Source organism: Archocentrus centrarchus, chromosome 14 (assembly GCF_007364275.1).
Source record: "Archocentrus centrarchus isolate MPI-CPG fArcCen1 chromosome 14, fArcCen1, whole genome shotgun sequence".
Lineage (NCBI taxonomy): Eukaryota > Metazoa > Chordata > Actinopteri > Cichliformes > Cichlidae > Archocentrus > Archocentrus centrarchus.
The window spans coordinates 24876663-24900383 of record NC_044359.1 but is presented as its reverse complement, the minus strand read 5'-3'; the positions used below and the strand labels follow the sequence as shown (position 1 = coordinate 24900383).

The window sequence follows — 23721 nt, the reverse complement described above, 5'->3', positions numbered from 1 at the left end:
TGAGTATTTTTTGAGTCCTAAGCTATAATATCATTGTACATCGTACATTGTACTCCACTTTCATTGTACATCTCCAATCTCATTGTGCATCCTGTATAATGACAATAAAGGCATTCTATTCTAATCAGTATTTCAGTGTTGCCTTTATTTTTGTAAAATACTACCCTTTAACCTCCTACCCCCACCCACCCACACACGCCCTACAATGTCAAGAATCATGGCATACTTTTTACACAACAAAATAAAAGAAATGCTTTAAAATTATGGAATAGTTTGGATGATGAACTAAAAAAATGTTCTACAATAAATCAATTCAAAAGACTTTATAAGGAAAAAATTATTAAATCTTATGCAATTCTAAGTGAGTAATGAAGAGAATGATAATTGTTTGCAACTTACATTATTGATTTAAAGTATACGGCCATGTAAAAAAAAAACATTTTTTTGAGAATTATTGAGAAAGGGGCAGGTTTTCACAAGGGTTTTTTCTTCTTCCTGCTCCCTTTTCACTCATGTATAGCAAGTGTTGTAATAGAATGTTTGATGTAATGGTTAAATTGAGTGAATAAATTGAAACTGAACTTTTAATATTCAGGTAACCTGGTGGAATTAAATGTGTAGATTTCCGGTTGTATCTAAGATATTATGAATTTACAGAAAGCATGTTCAACTCTATAAATGAGGTGGGAGTTTTATATGCTTGCAAACTTTCTTTGATCGTTGTTTGTTTTGATCGGTTTGAAACAGTGGAGCGCTTCTTCCTACCCGGCTACCGTAGGACGAAGCCCAAAACCCACGTGGTTAATCAAAACATCATGGCGGCTGGGTTCAAGTAAGAATACACAAACTCTGCACAGTAATTTTTAAAAGGGAAAATACAAATTATTTATGTATTTATTTATTAATCAGCGAAGTAACTGCATGTTTAGCGTTATATTAAATGCGACCATTTATTACTTTCTCAATCACTTACTCAGTTCGTGCGTCACTTCTCCGGTGCTGTAGTTAAACTGGTTCAGACATCATGTCATCCGCATCGGTGCTGTGGCTTATCTTTACCTCTTTCCCTTTCACCCTGCAGGACTGCTGAGCCTCTGGAGTACCACAGGAGCTTTCTGGTTGGTGGTGGAAACACATTCAGCTCACACTTGACAAGATCACCGTGTTTTGCTCTCTGGTGGATATGCGTTATTTTTATTCATTTCCTTTCAGAAAGAAAATTGTCGACCTGATGGCCGGGAGCTGACCGATTTCAGAGCCACGACACTGAACATAGGTGAGGCACAGCGCTCATTATCCCCCACAGTGTTAATTGTGTGTGTTTCTATATTGACTATTGGTTTTTTATTTATTTATTTTTTTTGTTTCCGTGTTCAGGGTCAATTTCCACAGCAGATGGCTCAGCCCTGGTGAAGCTGGGAAATACCACAATCATATGCGGAATTAAAGCGGTAAAAATCAAGCACACGGCAGTTAAAAATGCATAATTTAGTGAGTGGATCAGACTGATGAGTGCTCACCGATATCTTCATCTGCAGGAGCTGGCAAACCCTACAGTGGAGGCACCTGGCAAAGGCTACGTTGGTAGGTACAGTAAGGAGGTGTCAGCCCCTCCTCCCTCCAGTGACTGCTGCTCTGCTGTTTATTTAATATCATGCCATTCAAACAATGACTTCATCTCTGTTAGTGCCCAACGTGGACCTGCCGCCTCTTTGTTCTTCTCGATTTCGGCCGGGCCCGCCGGGAGAGCAGGCACAGGCCGCCAGCCAGTTCATCGCTGATGTCATTGAAAGGTGTCGCTGACTTCAGTATATGTTAGTTCTTATCAAATGTGTGGTAACACTTTTTAAGCCCGGTGCTGTTTTTACTAAATTTTTGTGTGGATGTTGCAGCTCTGAAGTGATAAAAACAGAGGACTTGTGCATCGACAGAGGAAAGGTAAACCTACACTCACACCGAATGTGCCTGTTAAATATCCAGCCACTGCTATTAAACTGCTGACTCTTGTTGTAGCTCTGCTGGGTGCTGTACTGTGACTTGATGTGTCTCGACTATGATGGGAACATATTGGATGCTTGTATTATTGCATTGCTGGCTGCCCTAAAGAACAGTACGTGTTAAATTTCTCCAGTACTGAAATAAGTCCATATGTGATTATTTAATATAAAAAAAATCTGTAATATTTGCCATGTAGTGATACTGATTATTGCAGAACCAACTTAACAGTATCCTGGCTCCCAACAGCACAACTCCCAGAAGTCACTATCAACAAGGAGACCTCGACACCAGAGGTGAACTTAAAAAAGAGACGTGGGCTGCAGATTCACAAACATCCAGTTGGTGCCTCTTTTTGCGTCTTTGATGAGTACGTTTATCTAACCAGAATTTTTTAAAAAAACCTGTAATGTGCATTTTTTAAGTATCATGCTTTTCTTTTTCTAATCCTGACCTGCTCTTGCTGCAGTTCCATACTGATCGTAGACCCCACGGCTGAGGAGGAGAGTCTGTCAACAGCACAGCTTACGGTGGTGACCGACGAGGACGAGCGGCTCTGCTGTGTGCACAAACCAGGTCAGAAATACGCTTTAAGTGATTTTTCCTTTCTGAGTCTGGAAACCTGATTTGGTTAAAGTTAAAGCAGTCACTGCAGCAGGTGGTTCCACATGTTTGATTAGCAGATTTTTATGCCGGATGCTCCTCCTGATTCAACCCCAAAGGGGATTTGTGTCTCCGGGTGGAACATGTTCGGTCAACACAAATAAAAATAGCTCACAAATGCCATAAAGACTGACATTTTCAACGCATTTTGTCTTATTTCATAACAACTGGGAAATATATAATAGGTACCAGACACATTGTAGGCTGTTGTCAACATTTTGACTTTGTTTTACCAGCATGCAGTACTCACAAAACACTCCTAGTATTTCTCCTGTCCTGTAAAATCCTGTTATTACTCCCTTGTTCAGCTGTTCAATGAAAACAGCTGAAGTGTTTTATTATGTACAATTCATATGACAAAATCAAACATTAATACACAGTAAAAACTGTGAAATCTCTGTATAAATTGTAGGCTGTATTCTGTAGTTGAACGTTTCCTTATATTTCTAACCTGTTGCACCTTTAAAGTTATTGTGCTGTATTTATGTATGAAATAGTTTTTATTAGCAATGTTGTTGTTTCACAGTGAAATCTGACATTTACCTAAGCTCACACTTAGGAAACAGCATCATAAATTTGGCACGAACCTAGATTTGACCTGAGATAAGAGCTGTTTCAATTCTCCAAATGCTAATGAAAGCTAGTTCAGTGCTTCCTCCATTACCTCCTCTAGCATTGTGAGGACCATCCTTTATGAAAGAAGAAAATTCCACCCCATAATTCATAGCAACGCACCATCTGATCACTTATGAAAGTGATCAACAAAATTGACGTGATCAGATCATTAGCAGTGTGTTTTTCAGTTTTCAACAACAGGCTGTTAAACCCACAAGTTAACTACAACCATTGTTGCTGTAATCATCACCTTGTGTGAGGAACGTAGAATTATATAAGCTCTCTAAATCCAGATCATGAGCTGCTCTAAAATGATCAAAGTATGTTTACCGTTTGCTGCAGTTCAATTTACGTTCCTTATATCCAGTGTTCTATTGCCAGCATTGATTTTCTTTAATTACATTTTTACTTTGGGTCATCTGGGATAAGAAAAAATGAGGCACGAGGTAATTTGACAAGAGAGGGGCTGATGTGTGAAACACGCTCAGTCGTTAGCCATTGCGTGCACCCTCCTTTCTGACTCTTAGAATAACTCCATTTTGTAAATTATGACCAATGTTTCTGTCAGCATGACTTAAAATGACCACTTTTGTGGAGACTTCTGTACTACCAGAAGTCTTTTTGCAGTCACAGGGGTTGCCCCCTGGTGGCACTTGTAAAGAATGCAGCTTTGAGGCTCTTCCTCATCTGTCTACGGTGTCATGCCAAAATCATTAGACCCAACTATAAAACTGACAGCCTAGAAATGCTGCTCCTGCAGGAAGTGAGTTTCAAAATAAATCTCATGAACTGTTCTATACATTGGCACTAAAACACTCCCCCCAAACGTTTGTTGTGGCTCAGGTGGGACATCGCTGTCAGGAGAGAGGCTACAGGAGTGTATCAGTCGAGCAACAGCACGACAGAGAGAGATCCAGAAACTCACTGACAGAGTTATACACAGTGTGAAGACGGCACAATAACGACACTTAGACCATGCTTTTTTTTTTTTATCTAAAAGCTGTATTTTCCACTGTCAATATATATTCTTTTTTTTTTAATAACAATAAAACTGCTGACAAAGACTGCTTAAAAAATTATTTCTCAGTGTCTGGAAATGTCTCTCACACACACACACTGATGTCTCGTAAGAACACGCTCATGGCTCCTGAACTAATTAAAAGGAAATGCCTTTTTCCAAATGTGCTATACGAAAGCAGATACACCTTCTTGCATGTTGATCTTGAGTCCTTGTTTGAGCCCTGTGCCGGGACTGCTAAGAGAAGAAAGACTTTCAACAGACTGAGAGGTAGAGCGCTGCCCCCAGGCACAATTCCAAGATCAGATTTGCATTTCACATGTAATGGTACTATAGGGAGGATTTGGTGTCAGTAAGCTCAGTTGGGATCCGTGCTTAAAGGGCAGTTTCTACCAGGGTCGACCGAGTAGAGGCAGGAGGGTCAGGCAGCCTTGAGCGGAGTCCTCTGAGAGCGTGCATCCACGAGCCTCTCAGTTCACAGGGCCTCCATTCTTCCAGAAGGGCCGATGCATTATTGTGGAAGCCCGCTACTTACAACAAACATCTTCTGTTTCATCTTAAAAAATAGCAATAAGATTATTAATTTTAGGGCTTCCATTTTCTAAAAAAAAAAAAAATCCTCTATGGTGGACACAGTTTTGGTTCTCCAAAACTTCTGACAACCATTACATACAAATTTGTCAGCTAGAAAAGACAAACAGAAAAGACAGAAAAGTGTGTGTTTTTTTTTGTTTGTTTTGTTTTTTTTTGCCTGCACTCTTGACAGTGAGGCAGACAAAGAGCACAATATGGATCATTCACGTCCTTGTAGAGAAGTGGGGAAAAGGTTTTAGTGTGATTTTAGTCTGTCATGACTTGGGGAGGGGCTGAGGCGTGCTCCTCTTCCTCTTACTTCTTGGTTGGCTGGCGGTATGGTGCCGCGGCGCTCCCCCCTGCAGAGCTGCTGCTCCCATAGCCATTTGCTGCTGCTGCATTTGGTGGTGCAAGAATCGCAACTGTTCAGTGCAAAAAGACACACGGGGGGGAGAGTAGACTTCAGTATGTTACTACAAATAAGATAATGCAGAACAAAATAATGACATCGACTTTAAAGGTGTATGTAAGCATCTCAAGCTTGGTTAACACACATTAATTGGAATCCCTCGCTCAAAGTGTTATCTAGCACAGTGCCTTGTGTTACTGAATTGGCATGGGTTAGTGAAGCTGAACTAAAGCCTGACACACAGAACATACGAGAGGAGTGTGCAGAGAAACACAGGAGAGTGGTTAATGGGTTGCAGAGGGGAAGGAAGAGGAAGAGATAAGATTCAGGGGAGGTCACGTGTTGGGGAGTGAGGCAGGATACAGTCAAGCAGCACCAGTGGCGTCTGGACACACAAATTATTGGCTGTGATTCTGGCAAAAAAAAAAAAAAAAAAACCAAACATGCAGCTCAGGAAACCGTGCTTTCTGCTCAGAGTAAGTCAGCAGCTTGAACTGGGTAAAACATAACCTTAAAGACTCTGATTCATGCTTACGGTGGAACAGCCTAACATCTCTGTCCCAATGCTGTCAGCTACCTTTCAGCAGTATGCTCCCTGTGACACAGTTTCAGACCCTGCTGCTAAATGCTGTGTAAGAACATGCCTCCCAGTTTGACACTTTGTTAGTTGTTGCCATTGGAAGTGCCACAAGCTCTGGTGTGTGGGTTGCTGGGAATACTGGGGCTACTGTGGTCTTTATCAATCAGCATATGAACCAAACATACAACACAAAGTAGAGTGAAGGGTGTGTATCTATAAAAAAAAATGTGACTGAAGATTTTTTTTTTCTTCTAAAAACTTAGTTAAGATTTTTAGGAAAAGAATAAGGTTTACATTAAAGCTATCTTAGTATTATATGAAAGCTGTGGGTGGAAGTTATTTTTAAAATCCATTAACTTGATAAAAGTACTGAACCTATATGTAAAGAAAGCTGATTTATCTAATTCTCTCACAATTTATGGTCTAGCACAACAAAAGCCTGCATGCTGAATAAAAGCAAGGAGAGCTGGCAGATGTGTCTAATCTTAATGTTTGGCTCTAACAAACTCTGTATGTGTATATGGATGTTAATGTTGCCGTATTACTTGGATCTGTGGCTGGTGCTGCTGCTGAAGCCTTGGAGAAGGCAGCGGGGGCCCAGACCCGTCCAGCCCACAGCCCAACTGGGACAGCACTAAGGGTGGGGGGGGAGGGGAGGGGAGGAGGGAGAGAGGAAGCCCCAGAGGGAAGGATGTGATGGCAAGAGGGAGAGAAGCAGCAGAAGGAATGGGGAGAAAAAAAAAGTGAGAAGAGAGGAAATGAACAAGTGGAAAAAGTGAAATATTTGCAAGGATTAAGGGGAGGACAGGGGTGTGGTATAGTTTCAGAGGGGGATAAAAACACACACACACACACACACACACACACACACACACACACACACACACACACACACACACACACACACACACACACACACACACACACACAAAAGAAGCAAAAGAAGCAAAAGCAAATATTGCAGGGAGGCCAAAGATCGATGACCATGTGCATCGAGTTTTAAAAAAGCACATCATGGGCAAATAGCGTGAACAGGGTGATCCAGAGAGTTTAGCAACGAGGACGAGTTGAGTAGAGGGACGGGAAGATGGTGCAGGAGGAAAGACAGAAGGGTGGGGGCAAAAAAAACAAAGAAAAGGAAAAAGAAAAGAGAAAATGTGGCAGAGAAGAAGGGGAAGTTGAGTCTCTCCTGTCAGTTGTTACATGCTCCACTGAGAGGAACAATGGCTAACTTCAATAAAATGATCATGTTTAGTTACAGACTAAGAGTCCTAATGAACAGTAATTACAATGATGAATACATTAGTAAATCTCATCTTATTAGTACCAGTTAGTGGCACAGTGTCATTTTGTTTGGAAACAGGTTAACGGACCTTATGAAGAGAAATGGTGTGTGTGTGTGTGTGTGTGTGTGTGTGTATGTGTGTGTGTGTGTGTGTGTGTATGTGTATATGTGTTGCTCATACCTGCTGCCTGTGGAGACATGAAGCCTCCAACTCCCAGGTTTATGACTGCCGTTTGCTGGTTCCCTAAACTTTGATCTGACCCCTGGTCGCTCTAAAAAGAAAGTCAAAGATAACACAAAGCCATCACACACTGCCACAGAAGCAGAATATATGTACAATGAAACCACACACACACACACACACATAAAATTACAAAACCAGAAAAACAAACCAAAAAACCCCAAACAATCAAAAGACAAGTAGTGATTTTGTTCCCATTTGGCAGTGAGGTGTTTTGACTGTGCTTACATCACTGCTGCGAGATGCCATTCAATGTTATTTGAAGCAGATTTGTTCAAATTAATCTTTTTTTAAGATGCAGAGTGTCTTGAAAACGATTAAAAGGTTTCAATTTTCCACTGTGACTCATGTCTAGGTAGAATTTATCAGGCTCAGTAGTTTCAAATAGTTGTTCTAAAGCCTTTATTCATTTGCCTTTTGAGGACGAGATTTCTTTTGTAGTCCTGCCTTCCTTCTAACCACTCTGACATACACCCTTTAAAATAAATAAATAAATAAATCTGTAATGACAGCTCACTGATGTTTAATTACAGTGCTGCCTGGCTCATTTACCACCTCTCCAACCATGCTAATTTACTCAATTCATGGGTATGAATAGTTCTGTATATCACATATTTTTTTGAAATAAATAGCTGTGCCCAAGTCAACGACCAACACTTTAAAGAAAAAGCATTTTATGCCATTGTGCAGTACTCAAGTCATACATGTGTGAACATGGACTCTACTTCTTTCCAATGTAAACATTATTCATCTCAAACCTCTGTATTTATCTTTATTGCAGAATAACTGCTAACATCCCTCTGTCGCTGCCATTAAATGAATATGACTGTTCAGACTACTTTCTTCTACACCAGGGCTCTTCAACTCCAGGCCTCGAGAGCCCCTGTCCTGCAGGTTTTAGATGTGTCCCTGATCCAACACACCTGAATCAAATAGCTGAATTACCTCCTCAGTACGCAGTCAAGTTCTCTAGAGTCCTGCTAATGACTTCTATATGTGACTCAGGTGTGTTGAAGCAAAGACACATCTAAAACCTGCACGACAGGGGCTCTCGAGGCCTGGAGTTGAAGAGCCCTGTTCTACACTATGCATATATGATTTTGAGTCTCACCGTCTCCCCCTGCTGCTGAGGACTGGATGTGGCTGACTGACTCTGCTGTGGGGAGAACTGAGACAGCTGCTGCTGCTGCAGAGAATTAAAGATGAGAGGAGCAGTGGGGATCTGAAGATGTAAAATACAGACACACCAACGAACAAAAAGTGGTGGAATAAAACACAGGGAGATGAGGATGAAGGACAGAGGGAAAGGCAGAGGGAAAGGCAGAGGGAAAGGAGTGATGCACATGTAACCAAAAAGGGAGGAAGAAGGAAATGGAGAGTTAACAACAAGATCAGCACTGATCATTACTGCTATCAGACTAACAGAGCTACAAAGGGCTATAAAGGGAATGGCACAAGCAGTGATCCTCAAACAGGCTGTGTCTGCATGCAGATTATAGCCTTTACTTCTTTTGCTGCTATCCCTCCAGCAAAAACCTTTGCCAAGAGACTCTTAGCAGTATAAGAGGTACAGGTAGAGGGGGTGCGGGGCCATAATGCTATCATGTTAAATTGTTCAGGTCAGGGCATTACATAAAAGATGCATGCCCCTTTCTGTGCTAAAACACTTTCATAAGGGGTGCCCAACTACATTGTGGACACAATGAGTTGTGGGGAAGGAAAGTGTGAGGAAATTTTTGCTGCTGATGCACATTTCACCATTTCAGGTGTGGTAACACAGGTGAGGATCAGGACTACGCCCAACAAATACCCAGTGCATGCAACTGACAGTGTGTTTAGACTAAATAGTTTAGTCATACCTGCAGTAGGTTCAGAGGTCTCAACCCAGCACCGCTATTCAGGCCAAAAGGACTCCCTGAAACATAAATCAAAGTTACCACAAAACAATAAGACAAAAAAGGCTCTGTCTTAATATTTTTTATCTATTAGACCCACTGGGTTACTTTTTACTGGACAGGCACACACTCCAGAACCGGATTTAGTCAAAAATAACACTATTTCCTTGTTGCATTTCCTTCTGTTGTTCTTTGTGCGTGTCATTTTAAACATGTCACAGACTTATGTGTGGATAGTACAGACACCTTGCGGTCACACGGGTGGATTGTCTGTCAACTGTTTAATCGTGTGTCTGGAGTGGCCAATGTAATGAGAGGAATGCAAATTGCATAAAGTTATGTCCAAACAGGAGTGATTTGCAGTGATGTGGTACTGAGACCTCAATGGCATTATGTGATTAGAGGGTAACCCTGGCAACCAGAGCCTGGTAGGTCAACTAGAGACGAACCATCAGCTACAGAGTGATGCACGACGAGTGCTTCCTGTATGGATGCATCTTAGGAACATGGTAATTACACACTATCTGGCCAAAAAAAAAGTCACCACCAAAAAAAAAGGTCACACACTAATATTTCGTTGGATCGCCTTTAGCTTTGATTACGTGCATTTGCTGTGGCATTGTTTCAATAAGCTTCTGCAATGTCACAAGATTTATTTTCATCTAGTGTTGCATTAATTTTTCACCAAGATCTTGTAGTGATGAGGCAGCACGGTGGCGTAGTGGTTCGCACTGCTGCCTCACAGTTAGAATACCATCTGGAAGGCCTGGGTTCGATTCCACCTTGGCCCAGGCCTCTCCCTCTCTCTGTGTGGAGTTTGCATGTTCTCCCCGTGCTTGCGTGGGTTTCCTCCGGGTACTCCGGTTTCCTCCCACATTCCAAAGACATGCACTTACTGGGGTTAGGTTAATTGGCTAATCTAAATTGCCCATAGGTGTGAATGAGAGCATGAATGTGAGTGTGAAAGGTCGTCTGTCCCTCTGTGTTGGCCCTGCAACAGGCTGGCGACCTGTTCAGGGTGTACCCTGCCTCTCGCCCTATGACAGCTGGGATAGGCTCCAGCCCCCCCGCGACCCTTAACAGGATGTGCGGAAGCGAATGGATGGATGGATGGATCTTGTAGTGATGATGGCAGATTCTGACCACTGCGCAAAGCCTTCTCCAACACATCCCAAAGATTCTCAGTGGGGTTGAGGTCTGGACTCTGTGGAGGCCAATCCATGTGTGAAAATGATGTCTCGTGCTCCCAGAACCACTCTTTCACAATTTGAGCCTGATGAATCCTGGCATTGTCATCTTGGAATATGCCCGTGCCATCAAGGAAGAAAAAAATCCACTGATGGAATAACCTGGTCATTCAGTATATTCAGGCAGTCAGCTGACCTCATTCTTTAAGCACATAATGTTGCTGAACCTAGACCTGACCAACTGCAGCAACCCCAGATCATAGCACTGCCCCCACAGGCTTGTACAGTAGGCACTAGGCATGATGGGTGCATCACTTCACTGCCTCTCTTCTTACCCTGATGTGCCCATCACTCTGGAACAGGTTAAATCTGGACTCATCAGACCACATGACCTTGTTCCATTGCTCCAGAGTCCAATCTTTATGCTTCCTAGCAAATTGGAGCCCTTTTTTTCTGGCTAGCCTCACTGATTAGTGGTTTTCTTAAGGCTACACAGGTGTTCAGTCCCAATCCCTTGAGTTCCCTTCGCATTGTGCGTGTGGAAATGCTCTTACTTTCATTATTAAACATAGCCCTGAGTGCTACTGTTGTTTTTCTTCACAGATCACGATCATTCAGGATTTTTTCCGGACACATTTCTTCCTGGAAGATGATGGGTCCCCACTATCCTTCCAGTCTTTAATAATGCGTTCTTAACCCAATTTTAATAGTTTTTGCAATCTCCTTAGATGTTTTCTCTGCTTGATGCATGCCAATGATTTGACCCTTCTCAAACAGACTGACATTTTTTCCACCACCACGCGATGTGTCTTTCGACATGGTTGTTTAAGAAATGAGAAGCAACTCATTGCACCAGTCGGGGTTAAATAACTTGCTGCCAGCTGAAAGATAATCGCCCATGCAGTAATTATCCAATAGGAGGCTCATACCTATTTGCTTAGTTAAATCCAGGTGGTGACTTTTTTTTTTTGGCCAGGCAGTGTATAAAGGGTAGCCTTTATGGAAACTCACTGCTAGTTTGTAGCATGTCTGTCTGCATGTAATACGAAAGTAATACAAAGGGGGGACATTAAATTTCTTACCCGCCTGGGCTGCAGACTGCATGGTGGGCATCAACCCTCCAGTTGGGAGGAGTCCACTCAGGTTTAAGCCTGTGCCCAGCATGGGGTTGGAGCCACTCATCAAAGTCTGAGGACTGCTACACAGACAGTACAAAAGCATCATTAAAAGCGACAGTGATTAGCAGGTGTGATGTGACATACAAGGCTATTTTTATTTATTACCAGACAGAGCTGACCACGTTGATAAAATTGAGCCCTGCTGGATTGGCCATGACCTGTGACGATGTAGTTCCTGTGGTGATGGATGTACCCATGGTGGGCAGGGGAATGGTCATGACAGGCAGCGGCTGGCTTAAAGCCAGTGGTTGTTGGGCGAAAGGCGTGAGGAGGGCATTCTGTGACTGGCTCTGAACCAAGGGAGGGTCTGAAGGGGTAGGGGTCACTGAGAGAGGGGCTGAGAGGGCGTCAGAGGGATGAGGGGTCGAGCATGGCGTGTTGGTGGGTGTCGGGGTAGATGGCTTGGGGGTTCCTGATCCTGAAAGGGGAAAAGAGGGTCAAAATAGTAAACTAAGTTTAAGGTCATCTTTAATAACAGCTGAAAAGCTAAATTTAAATTATGAGGCACTAGTCATATCAAAACTTGATCTTTTTTTGGTCAATTTGCATAGCATCTGATTTTAGTTAGAATCTCTACTACAGAGAAAAGGGCTTGTGGTGGTGCAATATTATCTGTATTTGCTAAGCTCCCAAATAGGTGACTGTTTTTCCATTTTTCTTAAGAACCTGGAATCTTGTCAAGGTAATTTACCAGAATGTGTTAAAAAAAAAATAAAAAAATTCCAGATCAGGTAAACTCAGAAGCTTAAAGCAGAGGTAAAACATTCCAGTCCAACTCTGCTGCACTCACTCTGATTGGATCCCATTGGGGAGAGGGAGGCAGGTGAGAGCAGGCCCACCTGGCCCAGGTCCATGGAGTGCTTTCTGTTCAGAGACTGGCTTTTGGCTGGAGGGGGTGTAGGACACTTAAGTAGACCACTGGTGGTTTGTGAACTATATGGATTACCTGGGTAAAAAAAAAGATAACATATTTATGGCATAAAGAGGGCAGTATTAGAACAGATAAGTACTCTTGTTAAGAATGAACGTGCACAGACTGTGAAACTTGTTTGTGGTGGGCTTGATGTCTTTCCTGTAACCAAACTTTCTTATCACAAAGAATCAAACTGTAATATCAGAAGTCTTTTTGCTACAAGGTTTGACTGCAACCTTTTCCCCCTTCAAATTAGCCCACAAAATGGAGGTTTTTTAAGCCCACTTTTCTCCTAAGGAATCATATGGTATTGATGTACAATTGGACTTTGTTAGAAGTAGCAGTTGTACCTGAGGAGCTGCTTCCGGATCCTGACGGCAGTTTGATGGGAGGGGGTCTGTGCTTCACGCCTTTTCCCAACAGAGAAGTCTGGACCAGTGGAGAAATACCATCACCCTGTGCATGATAGTGAAACCTGTTTTTTAGCCACACTGCTTTGCAACAGTAACACAAAAGTAATTTTCTCATCAGTGCTAATTTCAAATCACAAGAACAGAGTTGCAATATTAGATAGATAAGGACCCCCCCCCCCCCCCCCCCCCCCCCCAAAAAAAAAACCCCCAAAAAACAAGAATCAAACAAACAAACCCTGAATCAGTTCTACTCCCAAGCAAGGAAGTATGAAACCTCATGTTTACCTCATCTTTGCTGGGGGAGGGAGGCCCCTGTCCCATGTTGCCTGAGTTATGGGACATCTTGACCTGACACTTGACATCTCTCTCATACACGCCTTTGTACTGAGTGAGAAACCTATTGAACAGACAAAAAGCTTGCATCATCTTCTCCAGCACTAGATCCCTAAAAATTGTATATTTGATTAATTTTTGAAGAGCAGTCAACAATGTGACTCACCGGTCTGCATCGATCTTTGACCCTATGAGGAAACTGTGAAAGATAGAAAAGAGATGAACTAGTGCAGAGCAGCATTTTCAATTTAGTTTAGTATTAAGAATTTGTATTAAAAGTGTCTTTACGGGGGATGTATGAGCTTTAGGTCTGAGCTGTCATCCTCTGCTTTTGATTCTTTAGCACAGTAGATCTTCCCATACACAAGCGGGTCTCCCATTGACTGAAAGATAGACACCTTGGTCCTCTGAGCTTGTCCCCCCACCTCACACTCAAATGTGTAGTCATCTACTACTTCCTGTGTAAGAAAAACAAAACAAAAAAACAAGAGGACAAAACAACTGAGATTTCAAATTGCCTGTTCTTAGCGCCAATTTTTGTAACAAAGGATAATGGAAAGCTACATGGGGTCATTTATGACTTGTGATTTTATTGTAATTTGTAGTTATATCATAATTAGGCATCTATTTTTACATGTACAATTTTCAGATATAATAAATAAATATTTGAGTTTTTCTGCACAAAATAAAACACTCCGACTATTATGACTTCATTGTAATTTGTTGTTTAACCAAGTATCACAGAGTTCATGTGTAGTTTGGTGTTAAAGTGATAATAGCATACCTTAAATTTCAAAATGTATCATTTTCTAGTATTACTGAAACAATTTTTTGTAAAAGTAACAGACAGTATTGGCTAAACAAATGTAAAATAAACTTAAATCTATATGACATCAACCTCCTTGCAGCTAGAAAAATCATTGCCTCGTGATTGCACTGAAATTTTTTGCGGTCAGACTGAAAGTAGTTGGTGGCCACTTTTGATTGCTAAATGACTGCAGGTCATCTAGTGGGAAGCAACCTGTCTCTAAACAATTGCAGTCTGACTCAGACTGACTGCAATCGCTCTCGGACAGATTAGCAAAGGTTTGTATATAGTTGCTGCCTAATTTATAAATGCAGAAAAATTGGCAACATGTTGGCAATCAATCTGAGTCAGTCTGCGCCAATGAGCACAACTCATCTTTGATGTGTTTTTTTTTTTGCAATAGGAGACTCAACTCAACTGGATGCCAACTGGTTGTATTTTGGGTAATAGTCTTGCCAAATTGACCCCTTTCTATAGCAAACTGATAGCAGACTGACTCAGTCTTATTGCTGTCTCATCGCTGTCTTGATGCACTAAAGTCACTTTGAAGATGTCCACTGACTGCAAATGGTCGCAGACCTGGTTCCAGTCTTTGAAGGAACATTTCAAAGGTAACTAGAACAAGTTCATTGCATATGCTTGCAATAATTATGGTCATGCTGTGGTCTCCAACCACTATTTTCCCTAGCATGATTATAGCACAGGTCAGAAAAATTGCTTGGTTGCTTGAGGATTAAGGGCCCAAAATAAAAAATTGACCCCTTGTCTCAGTGACTTCCAGTCTTCCAATTAATGGAAGTATGTTAAAAAAAAAAAAAAAAAGGTCGAGCACTATTTATGGAGAGAGACACTATCAGCAGTCCAGTATTGTGGACAGAATGCTGCTCATGAAATGTACAATGATTCCATATTTACTCCAGATTGTAGTCAGGCACAATTTGTATTTGTAGCCATCAGTTAAGAAAAGATAAGAAAACTATGAAAGGTTGTTTTAAATCTTTTTTGACTTTGTACATGTTTGCATTGCTGACAATGAAACAAACAGGTTTGAACATTGAAGTGCGTCAGAAAGTAAATGTTTGCTTTTCTTCTTTAAAAAAAAAAAAAAAAGTTGCTATTTCAAGCAAGCATTCTCTGCTTGTTTCTGACAATAAACCACCATTATTGATCTTAACAAGGTACAGATTTCTGCTGCCAAACCTACCTCAGCAGGCCAGATCACAGTGTTAGGCTGAGAGTCCTCCAACTGCAAAGACCTCTCAACCACAGCATACTTTTCCACCTAAATCAACATACAAATAAAGCCGTTTTACAGGATGCACATTTTATTGCCAGACTATGACTTGAGTGGTTTTATGTGTTTTTTTTTAATGTTGGCTCAAGTATTTAAGTTGCCGTCTTTAAAAGGAGCTACTCACATCAATTTCCTTGGGCACAGTTAGTTGGCAGTTGTTCTGCTTCCACATGTCAACACACTGCAAGAGACGACAGGCCAGAATGACAGTAGGAAGAAAAACAAGAGGTGTTAGACTCTGGAGCTTGAAAAAGGCGACTGGACTTCTTTTTGTTTCTTGAAGACGTTTCACCTCTCATCCGAAAGGCTTCTTCAGTTCTCAACCAAATGGTGGAGAGACCCAGGTATTTAAACCCCTGTGGGCGTAGTCCCCTGGAGGTGGTTATGACCCTCTATTGATCATGTGCTTGAACACATGTGCCCAGGTGTGAAGGGGGCGTGGGTCATATTTAAAGCCCAGCTCGCACAACACATCAAAGGCAAGGAAAGACAACTACGTAAATTTCAAACTCTGCAAACCAAGGCATACCATTCATCTGTTAACAAACAGGACGACACGATAAGCAATGGAAACCAAGGAAAGTGGGTGAAGAACCTATCAGACAGGGTCCTCACCAAACCAGAAGAAAATGTGCTAGCCAAAGGACTCAACTTTGCCATAGCCCCACAACAGCTTCCTATAGTAGACCTCATCACAGCAACAGAAACCGCTATAAGAATAACAAACTTTCTCATCCTGTAGCAGAACAGATCAGGATGAAAGTTTCAGCCACTCTCTCCAGTGCAAGACTTCCTCCATCCAACCTCACCATTCCGGAGAAGAAGGCCATCACAGCCCTAAGCAAGGATCAAAACATCACCATACTGCCAGCCGACAAGGGGAGGTGCACGGTTGTGCTGAATTCATCGGATTACCACAACAAAATTACTTACACTCCTCAGTGACAACAATACTTATGAGGTCTTGAGACGTGATCCCACAAGCAACTACAAGAAAAAAGTTGTTTGCTGCCTGGCAACAACTTGAAAAGGAAAAGCCATTGACCGCCCCACTTACTACCGTACCCCTGGAGAAGCCACTCCATGCATTTATGGACTCCCAAAGATCCACAAAGAAGGAGTCCCACTTCGACCCATTATCAGCAGTATAAACTCGGTCACCTACAACATTTCCAAACACCTCGCCACCATCTTATCACCGCTTGTTGGCATCACACCCCAACCACATTGAAACTCTACAGATTTTACTAACAAGGTCCAGAATCTTGTACTGGATCCAGATGAAACCATGGTGTCCTTTGATGTGGTTTCACTTTTCACTTGCATTACCTACAACTGAGGCAGTGGAGACCGTCAGAAGACGACTACAGGAAGACGACTCCTACAGAACAGAACCAGCTTCACCCCAGATCAGATTTGTGCACTTTTAGATCTCTGCCTTACCACAACATATTTTAAATACAATGATGGATTCTACAGACAGAAGCATGGATGTGCCATGGGCTCCCCAGTGTCTCCCATTGTAGCCAACCTTTACATGGAGGAAGTGGAAAGTAAAGCTCTTGGTTCTTTCAAAGGGATGGCACCTAGCCACTGGTACAGATATGTAGATGACACCTGGGTCAAAATCAAAACCCAAGAAGTAGAAGCCTTCACTCGTCACATTAACTCAGTGGATAAATACATACGTTTTACCAGGGAGGACACCAGAGATAACAAGTTACCATTCCTGGACTGTGCGGTGCTTATCGAGGAAGATGGAAGCCTAAACATTGAAGTTTACCGGAAGCCCACACACACAGACCAGTATCTCCTCTTTGACTCCCACCACCCTCTGGAACACAAACTTGGGGTGATCAGGACCCTACAACACCGTGCGGAAAGTGTTCCCTCTAAGGCAGAAGGGAAGCATAAGGAACACACACACATTAAGAAAGCCCTCAAAACATGCGGTTACCCCAACTGGGCCTTCATCAAATCAGCTAAGATGCACAGGAATGAAGGCCAAACACAAACTACAGAGAATGAGAAGGACAAGAGGAACAACATTGTCATCCCATATGTGTCAGGCTTGTCAGAGAAACTCAGAAGAATTTTCTCCCATCATGACATCTCAGTATACTTCAAACCAAGTCACACCCTAAGACAAAAACTGGTTCATCCCAAGGACAAACCCGCCAAACACAAGATCAGCGATGTAGTGTATGCTGTTCAGTGCAGTGAAGAGTGCTCGGACCTCTACATTGGTGAAACCAAACAGCCTCTTCACAAACGAATGGCACAACATAGAAGAGCCACCTCGACAGGACAAGATTCAGCAGTACATCTGCATCTGAAGGAAAAAGGGCACTCTTTTGAGGATGCCAATGTTCACATTTTGGACAGGGGAAAACAGATGGTTTGAAATAGGAGTGAAAGAAGCCATCTATGTCCACTGTGAACAACCATCTTTGAACAGAGGAGGTGAATTACGTCACCAACTTTCCCCCGCTTACAGTGCTGTCCTGAGCTCCCTTCCCAGACGTCTCAACCCCCATTCACACCTTTGTTCCAGTGACCTCAATAGGCCACAGGAAACAATGGAGCGGAGTCCTAAATTGGTTTCAACTGAAACCACTGATTAAATATGACCCACGCCCCCTTCACACCTGGGCACATGTGTTCAAGCACATGATCAATAGAGGGTCATAACCACCTCCAGGGGACTACACCCACAGGGGTTTAAATACCTGGGTCTCTCCACCATTTGGTTGAGAACTGAAGAAGCCTTTCGGATGAGAGGTGAAACGTCTTCAAGAAACAAAAAGAAGTCCAGTCGCCTTTTTCAAGCTCCAGAGACTACTATGACCTGGATGACTGAGAATCTACACAGACAAGAGGTGTTAGACAAAACCAGTGAGAGTTGGTGAGGTTAAGAGATTTTTGTCAACCATACTGAGAAGCAAAGAGGAACACAATAGAATACCGAAGCATCAACTTGCTTTCACCTATTGTCCTAATGACTCCCTTTGAAAATTTAGTCTACATTTTAAAAAAGACATAAGCAGGCAAAGAAGAGGATCTGTGGTTTAGCACACAGTAAACTGCAGTAAAAGCCAAAATGTAGTGCTTAATTGTTTTGAACAGACTCCAGATTTTACAATGGCTGAATGCTGCTGTAGGCAGCAACACTGCCCAAATTATTGCTCACAATAGACAGACAGACAGGTAAATGATTGGACAAACAATTCGATTATAAATGATTCTCATTTGGGAGAAAGTCTGCCAAATTATAAACACAGCCAGTGAATTTCATTTTATCGGCATATATGCAAAGTGTGTACCACATTTAAACCTGTAAATAATCACAAAAGTACCAGCTTTTAAAAACATTCAGAAACACATTATTACATATAGCAGAATGTAAGTAACTCAGTAGTAGTACTGAGGCTATTGTACAGAATGAAAGTTATAAGTTTTGTTGTCACTGGTTGGCTATACTGTACAATCTAATGAGAATTCAATCCAGTGAGAAGTCGTATCCACATCAAATTCTTGTTGTTTCACTAAAATCTGACTGGTCCAGGAGGAGTAGGCAATTCTTGTGAATTGTGGTGGGCTAGATGACAGTTGCCTCACAATTGCATAAGCTCATAAGTCCTTTGGCTGGATGAGCTAAAAATAGTTATTACAGCAATCAAATTGACACAAAGTTTTCGCATTGATGAGGTTGACTCGTTTGCACAAAAGGTCAGACTTCCTTGAGCCGTGTCCTTCCAGTGAATCAGGCAACACTCAGCTTGGATTCACAGCAACCTTGCTATAAATATGGCTGTACATCAGGTTTCCAGTTGAACATTACTTACTGAATAGTGGAAACACAGGATAAGAAACTAAGCATGCTAAGTGTCTAAGAGGAAAGCTTTCGCAGTCGGTCACAGCTAGAATAGAGGCTACTAAAAAGCCTCCACCCTGATCTAAAATGCTGCAGCGAGACTACCAACGAGGCGAGAAAGATCATATTTCTCCCATATTAGCTGCTCTTCATTGGCATCCTGTTAAATCCAGAATTTAACTTTCAAATCCTTCTCACATACAAATGCTTGGAAAATCAAACTCCATCATATCTTAAGACCTCGTAATATCATATTATCCCAAAAGAGCACTTTGCTCTCAGACTACAGGCTTACTGTGGTTCTTAGAGTTTCTAAAAGTAGAATGGGAGGCAGAGCCTTCAGCTATCTGGCCCCTCTCCTGTAAAACCAGCTCCCAGTTTGGATTCTGGAGACACACACACCTGCTCTACCTCCTGAGCCCTCAGCCACCCTTAAATATAATCTACAATTCACACATTTTCAGAGATTTAACTTTATTGGCATAAAAATATGAATGAAAAGTATCATCACTAGTAGCCATTTTCAGAGTACAGTACATACTTTCCAAACGTGTGGATGCTTCCTACTTACGTTCCGATCTTTGAGATCTTCAGGTCAATGAGAGGAGCGGTTTCCTCTCTTTTCTTCTCTGTGGTAGTCGTAGAGTCGTAGCTGTGGTGGTATGGGCAGGTGGGACAGCTCCTGCTGTCTGTTCAATGCAGCTCGAGAGTGCCTCTTGAAACACCTACAATGCAAACAAACGTGTTAACATAACCAAGGTCTTTGTTTCATTTATTGCCTTTTTTCCTTTACTCGGTCACGGAGCTTTCCCTGGCTTCAATTTCAGAAAATAACATCAATAAATGAGAACTTTATCCTGGCATAACAGATTTCACACTGAGCTGACTTCAACCCTGATGAGTAAAAGAGTATATTCAGTACCGTTTCATGGAGCGAGTGTTCATTTTTCTGTTTGTTGTAGAGCAGGCGGTTAGCTGTGCAAGTAACAGAAATGGAGGGGTCCAGGCACAGAGGTTCAGCTGTGGCCAAAATCAACTGGCTCTCCAGCTGCAGTTTGTCATCCTAAAGCAAAGAACAAGGAGATGCTACAGAAAACACCTGAGCCACAAAGACCTGGGAGGGAGCACCGCATTGCTTCATAAGAAATCACAGCTGTATAAAAATATACAACAACGTGTTTCAGACAAGACAGTGAACATCATACTTTACCTGTGTCCACTTGTGGTGATCACTGGTCATGGCATGGACATCACAGATTAGAGTCTGCATGGCAAAAAAAAGTTATAACGTAAGTAAGTCAGCTTTAGTGTGCCAAAGATCAACTGTAGGTTTCCACTCATTCTTCATTAAAATCTCATATTTGCTCAAATGATATTCACAGATGTTACCTGCATGGTTGGCCGCAGCAGGATGTGTCTGCTCTGATAGGTGGGAATCTTGGTATTACCAGATTGCCGGTAGTCTCTGACCTCTACTATTACACAGCCACAGTGGAAGATGTTCACCTGACACATAATCCATAACCAAGAAATGGTTAAAAAAAACAAAAAACAGGGACATCACTAATCAAAACAGAAAAATATTATATTCTAGGATGTCAGGAAACCCTACATGGTTCTGCACTCATATTTGCATGTTGTGCTTAAAATTACTGCAGACAGATTTCAAAATCCATCACACATACACACCTGTGATTTCTCCAACAGATCCACCAGAATAGGTGGCAACTCCTCAGCATCAAGGTACTCCAGCAATTCTCTTTCTTCGTATGGCAGGCGAATAGTTTCAGAATCTAGAAAGCAGCACAAACGTATCCATTACTGATGAGACAACTGTAGTGCACAGAGCCAAAAAAACAAACCCTCATGGTCATTTGCAGTTTTTTTTTTTTTACTTGTCTTACCAGATCCATTTTTGCCCCTGAGCATTAAAGAATAGCCTTCATTCCCAGGGTACAGATTAACCACCAGACATGATACAGACTCCTGAGACACCAGCTTCTCCAGTAGATTCACATTTCTCCTCAAATTCTTCAGAAAGACAGCAAACAAAACACACATAAGACAAATACTCCTCATTAGAAACTCAAACCTTATGATGAGTTTTTAACCTGCTTAACAGCAGTTATTCTGTGTTTTCTTAAAAGGACACTAAATCCCAAATTCAGATTTAGATATTTCTCCTCTAACCCCTTGGCTGTAAAAACATCTGTCTTCTCTTTAGTGCAACAGAAACAGACAGTACTTGCCCTGTGGCACTCAAGATGTCAAAAAAATAAATAAATAAAACTTTTAAAAAGGTTAGCAGCAATGCCTCTTTCCAAAAACAAAATCAAAGCCTATTTAATCAAAAATAAACAAACAAAAGAAATTCCACAAACCTTCTTGTAAGCAACTTAATAAAAGGGCTGTTTCCTTTCTCATGGTTATATTTGTCAATGAAAAAAGCTTGCAGCTAGGGAGGATCATCACATAAATGATTACATCCTTCTAGATATATACTTCCTTCCACAAAGTGATAAGGTCAATGTAGTTAGAAAGAAAACAGTTCCTGCAAGAGGCCACTCACAACACTGTTTGTGTTTGTGTTTTTTTTTTTTTTTTAACTGGGCCAAGTATTTTTATTTTTTTGTATTTTGAACATAAGGTGAGTGCCACTTAGGTTAATTATATTTAAGAGATATCTCCAAAATAAAGGAACTCACACCAAAACAATCTAGATATATAAATAGCATTGCATGGCCAGAAGAAAAATCAATAATCTATGGAGCCAATTTCTAAAAATTATACATGCCATGCATTCTCAAGTGTAAAAATCTAAAGGCTAATTTAGACATTTCTGACCTAGTCTGTCTATAATACTTTAATAGATGTGGACTTATTTTTTTGTACTGTGAAGGAACATTATATTATTGACATGATAATTTGAGTAATTAAAGGCTTGATTAAGCAGGTTTTGCAGTAAACAAATGCAGGAAGCAACTTTAAGTTCTATATCCACAAGTTTTGGGGTAAAACACACTATTACATAGTTGTTGCTTCTCTTGCTCTAACTAATACACCTAAAACATGTTTGTGCAGCAAACAGGAAACAGGGGGGTTTGGGCCATAATAAAAATATAACTTCTTCCAAATTATTCCCTAAAGCTTGGCTTTAAATAAGGCTTTATTATATGCCAGTAATTACCAAGTATTAAGTGAGTCAAGGTGCACAACACAAACCTTTAACTCTGGCTCTTTCTCACATTCCTCTATGTAGAGCTCATAGAGCTTCTGATATAAACTCTTCCTCCCGCCAGATGATATTCTTCGCTTGGCTGGTCGTTGTCGAGCACTTTCAACAATGTACTGATAAACAAATAACACACACACACATCATTAATGAATAATGGGGCACAAAACGACTCACTAACCTGGTCAGTGAATGATCCATTAACTTTTGCTCTGGGACACACACATGAGTACATGTTTTTAATTTATTGTTCTGTAAACACACCAAGCTAAAACACTGGTTTAATTACCTCGGCTCGATCCAATGCATATTCCAAAACTTGTTGCTTTGGGGGATAAGATTAAAGTGAAACAGATCAGCAACAGCTGGAACTCACAGACCAATAGAGATCAGAATCTGGCATGAAACACTACAGTAGGAGTCCTTTGTATATGTAGAGCTGAATGAGCTGACGGAGATTAAACTTACCATTGTGGTCCACCGCCAGCTTCAAGCTGAGTGACGGTAGACGATGCTGACCTTTCTGACCCACACTGTCACCTCCCTAAAGTGACCATTCACAGCCTGCACGACAGCACAACACAGGTTATTGCAAGCAGCGTGGCAAGAAAAAGAAAACAAAACGCAGATTACAGGTAAATGAATAGAGATGCACTCGGTATGTTGCTGGCACGCTGGTAAGAGAGTGCTGATGCTAAATCGTCCAGCTGGCACCCAGTCAGAGATGCCACAGCCAAGCAGATGCAAGGACTGATGAGCCAAACTGTTCAATCTAAGTTCTTTTATCATTAGCTTCGATTTAAAAATTAAACAACAAATCTGCTCACACAATGTGTCAGAGTCAATAGAACAAGACAGCAAAGGTCAGTGAACTCTGATGACTGTGAGCCCAGTCAAGAGAGGAGCCGAATAGCAACAACTCGTTGATGCCTGACCGTTGAGCTAAGGTAGCCACCGTTAGCATGCTAGCCCGTTCCGAGTGGGCAAACCTGTAAGTTACCAGCTGCGCTGCCGGGCTCACGTCTTCTGAGACACAACCCGAACAAGCGACGGCAGTCTAAACAAACACAGTCCACTTGCCTTTTAGATTGCATAGCGGTCGACTGTAGCTCCGATGTAAGAAAATGAAATGAAATTGAAATATCGGTGTCTTCATTGAAAAAAAGTCGGAGCAGCAGCCATTTTCTTCCAGTGTGTCAACAACAGCTAAACTTC

At 41.7% G+C, this 23721-nt stretch overlaps 2 protein-coding genes across 2 annotated transcripts; one reads left to right on the top strand and one right to left on the bottom strand.

The window, feature by feature from the left end:
* Positions 1–790: 790 nt before the first annotated feature.
* On the top strand, positions 791–4329 carry exosc8 (exosome component 8). Its single transcript, XM_030746770.1, has 11 exons — positions 791–832; positions 1082–1118; positions 1213–1276; positions 1378–1451; positions 1539–1584; positions 1688–1793; positions 1893–1938; positions 2014–2110; positions 2245–2365; positions 2465–2571; positions 4117–4329. Exons 1-11 carry the CDS (start codon positions 816–818, stop codon positions 4233–4235), a joined length of 834 nt encoding a protein of 277 aa, XP_030602630.1. The 5' UTR covers positions 791–815; the 3' UTR covers positions 4236–4329.
* supt20 (SPT20 homolog, SAGA complex component) lies at positions 4258–23721 on the bottom strand. The gene is given in 25 exon segments (XM_030746771.1): positions 4258–5286; positions 7320–7410; positions 8491–8601; positions 9239–9294; positions 11544–11659; positions 11745–12057; positions 12430–12585; positions 12903–13008; positions 13251–13362; positions 13465–13497; positions 13587–13756; positions 15311–15388; positions 15525–15581; positions 17873–17913; positions 19884–19999; positions 20197–20222; positions 20224–20337; positions 20485–20538; positions 20664–20780; positions 20964–21067; positions 21179–21305; positions 22497–22622; positions 22796–22831; positions 22975–23070; positions 23587–23721. Coding segments are annotated over 24 exon segments (2370 nt in total). The 5' UTR covers positions 22978–23070; positions 23587–23721; the 3' UTR covers positions 4258–5179.

What these genes read in the sequence shown, in the direction of transcription:
- exosc8 (XM_030746770.1), top strand. An exon ending in ATCGCTGATGTCATTGAAAG is followed by an intron (nt 1,794 to 1,892) that starts GTGTCGCTGACT and finishes TGGATGTTGCAG; the next exon opens with CTCTGAAGTGATAAAAACAG. An exon ending in TCTTTTTGCGTCTTTGATGA is followed by an intron (nt 2,366 to 2,464) that starts GTACGTTTATCT and finishes CTCTTGCTGCAG; the next exon opens with TTCCATACTGATCGTAGACC.